A 5,506-nucleotide genomic window follows, 5' to 3' on the forward strand; every position below is an offset into this window, starting at 1 on the left:
GTTTACACCACAAAGAAACACAATTTAAGGTCAGAGCTGGAGCACGTCACCTCATAAGATTATTGTTTGAACACAATCATGAGATAAGAAATAAGTGTGTAATTTAAATCAGCCCCACAGAGTCGCTTATAGACAGAAAACTTCCATGATCAAACAGTGTATGATTTATGAGGAGAGCTGTGCCACAGAAAAAGAGAGAAATCAGACTAAACAGAACAAAACACAAGAAAAATAAACTTCTTAAAAGGTCACACTCAGAGCTTATTATGCAATAAAGTATTTTCCCAAATACCTGAACAGCTAATTCAATTAGTCCATTCAGACGCTGCATGAACTTAATTCAAAGTTTAATAATGAAAAAGCTAATCTAAAAACCCCGCTCTAAATCTTTTCTAGGAATTAATTAGTCTTTAATGAGTCTAATATGGTGTGAAAATGTTTTGTGAGGTCATTTAAGTGCCCAGCGTCTGGCGCTGGAGGGCATGGATCATTTCCCGACTCTGGAAATTGAGTCAGAGTCAAACTGTGTCCTGCCCTGGCTTATTACTGGCTGAGAGGATCGCCCATCCCAGCAGCATAATTCCATCTGGGCTAAATATTTATACAGAGGGGGAACGACATCACTTATCCACAACACATTCATTCACATAAGGGAGAGCTACTTCCAGAGTTGACTTAGAGTGATCCGCCGCGTTTGCCAGAGGAACATCACTGCTTCTTTATCTGATATTTGCATCTGAGGGGAGATTTCAGGACAGGAAAAAAAAAGCAGGTTTTGTGCTAACAAGAGTACACGATGATCTTTTTCATTCCTGTTTTTGGTGTGATTCTCACTTTGTATCAGATTGGGAGGAATCCTGCCGGTGGTGAGTGGACTTTTTCCTCTCTGTCTCTTTTTTTTGTAATATTGAAAAAGCAAACCACCAGTGTGTCATGCTTTTAAAATAACTGCATGAATCCTCTTGGAGCTATCATACTGATGAGGTGCTTTTTCCCAGTAGTCATATTTATGTACTATTACCTCAGCCTTTTTGAAAAAATAGTGTAGTAGATAGTTATCTTTGTATATATATACTTTTTAAAGTTGGAGACAGGTGTTACATACCAGCCTTTTTAATACCACAGTTTCAAATTTAGCCATTTTGTTTAATGGATATGACTAGAAGAAGTCCAGCTGACTGTAAATCATAATGCTATAATACATTTTTATGTGTTTATACATGAGTTTATATCTGTTATTGTGTTTTATGTATGCTCCGTTTTCCAGCTGGGATGTGCTGGCTGCAGCAGAGTCAAGACCAAAGGTGCGACATGGTGCTGATGAGAGGGGTGACCAGAGAGGAGTGCTGTGCCGGGGGCCGCCTGGACACAGCGTGGTCCAACACCAGCCTGCCCATGAATGAGGTCAGCCTGCTGGGCTTCCTGGGGATCGTCTCCTGTAAACCATGCAAAGGTAAACAAACAAACCTTTAAAAAAACTAATGAGTTGAAGGAATCAATTACTTGCTTTGCTTTATCACTGCAGGGGGGCACGGTATTAGTCATTGTATGTAACCCCAAAGTTAAACTGCTTTAAACCCACATTTAAATTCCTTACAGTCACGTTGTGAGTAAACATTATAATTAAATCTAACTGGACTGGCTGCTACTGTGAGTGGTAGTTTTTAAGGTAAGTACTGGGAGTTTTAATCACAGCTTAGATATTATTTGCAGACTCAAACAGGAGGTTTAACTTGTGTTTAAAATATCACAGGGACAAAAACTGGCTACTCCGTTACACTAAATAACTCATGTCTCTCTGCGGAGAGTCAGTGAAAGTTAATTCAAACCACGCCATTTGTGAATCAAGATATTTACACAATGAGTTCCCGCCTGCTGCAGCTTTCTAACAAAATGCAGACGTGGATCGAGAAGAGGCGTTCCACATAACTCCACCCAGCTGTCCTGAGACGCTTCCCCTCCTGGAATCTCTGCGAGGTTCATTCAGGTTCACTTTGCAGATAAATTATGTTTTCATGAGCAGCACTTGCACTATGTGATCAGAGGCCAAAAATGTGAATTTCTCCATGCTGATAAGGTCCAGCAAAAATCTAGCTACTGGCATTTTTGGGGAGAACACACCCGAGAGAGCGCAACTTCAGGTTTTTCTGGCGTCGTCGCATGGCTCAGAAATAGAGATTGGACTTAGATAAACCTGAAATACGCAGAGAGAGACCACAGTCAAAGGTAGCCTGCGGCTTTGTAAAAAAAAGACTCTCACATAAAGGTAAACAGCTGTCAAATGGCAAATGAATGAAGTTGGTCGAATCGCAACTTCAAACCCTCTCCATCCCTCCTTTCATTATGTGTTCACTTTCTTTAAAGCTTGTTAAAATGGAAAGCAAAAGCAAAATACGGAAAAACATTCCTGCAGGCTGGAATAAATGCCTGCCACATGCCCAGATGTCTGGGACTCATAATGTGCTTCACTAACTTGATCATTTGGAATTCTGTGGGAGGAAAACGTCAGTATCGTGAACGACACGTCAGTGAAAGTGTAACAGTGGCTGGTTACTTCAGAGGAAGACATCATCACAAGACTGTTTTTAGAGGTGTACGCAGCAAGAGTGAAAGATGGCAAGGGACCAAAAGTTAGATCAGGATGGTCATATTAAAAAAAAAACAGCTCTGTAATAAAACAGGATATTGAAGTGCTGGTAGAGACAGGAAATAAAAAATAAGTTCCTCATTGTTTACAGAATCCTCAGGACTCAGAGCCGATCACACATCAACTGTAAAGGCCCTGGGAAGAGACCTGTTTGCATTGTCTCATGTTGACTCTGCACTGTGTAGGATTACACTTCCTCCTGTGCTTTGACATTATGGGGTGTCAGAGGAGCCCGGGGCTTCCTCCTTTCTCAGCCTGTAAACTTCTCTGACAGCTATTTGAACTCCGTCTACCTCCAAAGCCCCTCTGCAGGAGCTTAGCCCAGTCTGTGTGCAGCCGTACACATAGATCTGTTATGAAAACACGCCAGCCTCACATTCCACCAGGCGAGACGCCCCTGTGTGTAACGGTCAATAAAGAGATGTGATTATTGTAAATATTGTGCAAGGTGAAAATTGTGTTATGGTCTGGGAAAACCCCAGAACTCAAGCTTGTTTTGTATGAAAATGCCTGCAGATCACCTGATGTCTGCATACTTGTTGATACAGTAACATTACACTGACACTGCGCAGAGCTCACGCACATATGAAACCACTCGCTGTGCTTTTGTAGAGACTTGCGAGGGAGTCAAATGCAGTCCAGGGAAGGTTTGCAAAATGAAGACGGGAAGGCCTCAGTGTGTGTGCTCTCCAGACTGCTCTCACATTACCCGGAAGCACGCTGTGTGCGGCAGCGACGGGAAGTCATATAAGGATGAGTGTACTCTGCTGATGGCTCGCTGCATGGGGCACCCGGACCTGGAGGTCATGTACCAAGGAGACTGCAAAAGTAAGATTTGTCTGAATTTTCGAGACAAGCTGTTCTGCACAAACTCAAAATATCACACTCTTACATTTGCTGATTGTCCTTCTTTCTTTATGCCTTGCAGAGTCGTGCTCCAGCGTGGTGTGTCCAGGTACCCACACCTGTGTGACTGACCAGACCAACAGCGCTCACTGCGTCATGTGCCGCACAACTCCTTGCCCGATCCCAATGCCATCTGAGCAACAAATCTGTGGCAATGACAACATCACTTATCCAAGCGCCTGCCACCTCCGCCGGGCCACCTGCTTCCTCGGACGCTCCATAGGAGTCCGCCACTACGGCCACTGCAACAGTAAGGCTACAAAAATCTACCTGTCACCTCCTCTTTGTACCAGTCTGTCACAATGACGACTCTACAGCTTTCATGTCTCTCTTTTTTGTGCAGATCCTCCCCGGAAACCTCAAGATTTGGAAGGCAGCGAGGAAAACGCGGTCTAGGTGGACACCTCCAGACACAGTCCTTTATCAAGAGACGAATTAGCTGACAAATATCTCCAAGTGTCACGCCACTAGCTTCCCGTGATGACTTTTTTTAAATTTGACAATCACTCCCCCTCCTCTTTGTATACAGAATGACGATATATTTCAAAGACCTCTGTTGGAAGACATACAACAGTGTAACTGCCTCAAAAAGAGCTACAAAACCCTGTGAGCAATTTGTCTTAGTTTGGAAAATGGAGGCAGATGAACACACGTGTCTCGAGATAGAAATATCTCATTGGCTCTTTGGGAGATGTGTGCATACTGTAAATAGAATACCACTACTATTTATTGGAGAAGGTATCAAACTCTATTTATGTTTTTATCCTAGTAACAAATCCATATATCCTTGGGAAAGCTGATGCATAAAATGTATTTATTGTGTTTTGTTTATTGTGTGTGTACAATATTGGCTGCTGGCATTGGCATTTTACGACTTTTTACAGTTTTTACATTCTCCATATTCCCCGCAAACAAGCAGATGGGCGGATGGAAAGCCTCACTAATATGTTTGGAAGGTTGATACCACTTTATAGTCAATGTGGTTTCAATTCACCACAAACAAGAAGACAACAGCTACAGTTGGGCTGTATGTACTTACGCTTTCCGTCTGGAGGTGAGGAAGGGGCTCAGTCTAAACAAACCTGTACAGTCTCCCCCACACGCATGTTTACTCTGGATCCTGATCCAAACTCTCGGCCACCCGCTGATCACTTAAATTAACAGTTTGCTTGTGTTTGTAGGAGTCTCAGAGGACTGTTGGTACAACCCTAAGCCCTCTACAATACCGCCTCTGTTGAGTCCTTGGATTTGTTTTGTAAACGCATTTTTGTAGATCATGCTCGTTCCTTCCGTTGCTGTTTTGCTGCTTTGATTTGATTGGTAACTTTTAAAGAACTTACCGGACAGACAAATGTAATCAGCACAGTCTGATTGAAAGGAAAATCAAATTTGTCTGAGAATAAACTGCCAATTGAACATACCTGATTATGGTCATCAGTGATGATGAGATAGTCTGTTCACCTAGTGGTAAATCCGGTAGATATCGACACGAATAGTCAAATGGTCAATTGAATCTTTAAATTCAAAGCAGATGTCTTAAATACTTTCAGTAATCCTTATTTTGTTTTATGGAACATCTCAATGTCTCTCCTGTAAATAACAGTCTCATGTGTACCTACCTGTGTACCTACTGTGAAATTTGAATGACAAATGCATCAACATATTTTTGTATTTTTGTACTGCCATTTCAAAACAACATAAAGTTTAATATTTGTCACAATGTCTTGTCTTTCTCTTATAACTTTTAAAACTGGAACATGCTTGATCTTCACTTTGCAACCTGCTTTTCTCAATTTACCTCAACACGTTGTACAAATTATCAGAGGTGTGGACTCTGACTGGATTTGAGTCAGATGCGAGTCACAAATTTGAAGAATTTAGACTGGACTTGACAAAGCCAGAATAAACAACAACTTGCAACTCGACTTGGACTAAACCACCAGTGACTCATGA

At 42.0% G+C, this 5,506-nt stretch overlaps 1 protein-coding gene across 1 annotated transcript; it reads left to right on the forward strand.

Moving 5' to 3' along the window:
- The first annotated feature begins 617 nt into the window (after nt 1-617).
- Nucleotides 618-5,273, forward strand: fstl3 (follistatin-like 3 (secreted glycoprotein)). The gene is made up of 5 exons (XM_033620963.2): nt 618-866; nt 1,268-1,453; nt 3,260-3,475; nt 3,576-3,803; nt 3,897-5,273. Exons 1-5 carry the CDS (start codon nt 797-799, stop codon nt 3,947-3,949), a joined length of 753 nt encoding a protein of 250 aa, XP_033476854.1. The 5' UTR covers nt 618-796; the 3' UTR covers nt 3,950-5,273.
- The last annotated feature ends 233 nt before the right edge of the window (nt 5,274-5,506 follow it).

The sequence above is a fragment of the Epinephelus lanceolatus genome, chromosome 6 (genome assembly GCF_041903045.1).
Source record: "Epinephelus lanceolatus isolate andai-2023 chromosome 6, ASM4190304v1, whole genome shotgun sequence".
Taxonomy (NCBI): Eukaryota; Metazoa; Chordata; class Actinopteri; order Perciformes; family Serranidae; genus Epinephelus; species Epinephelus lanceolatus.

Excerpts from the sequence above, each read along its gene's own strand:
- fstl3 (XM_033620963.2), top strand. The coding sequence starts at position 797 with ATGATCTTTTTCATTCCTGTTTTTGGTGTGATTCTCACTTTGTATCAG. Across the intron at positions 867-1,267 it reads TGGGAGGAATCCTGCCGGTG|CTGGGATGTGCTGGCTGCAG; the intron begins GTGAGTGGACTT and ends TCCGTTTTCCAG. Across the intron at positions 1,454-3,259 it reads CTCCTGTAAACCATGCAAAG|AGACTTGCGAGGGAGTCAAA; the intron begins GTAAACAAACAA and ends GTGCTTTTGTAG.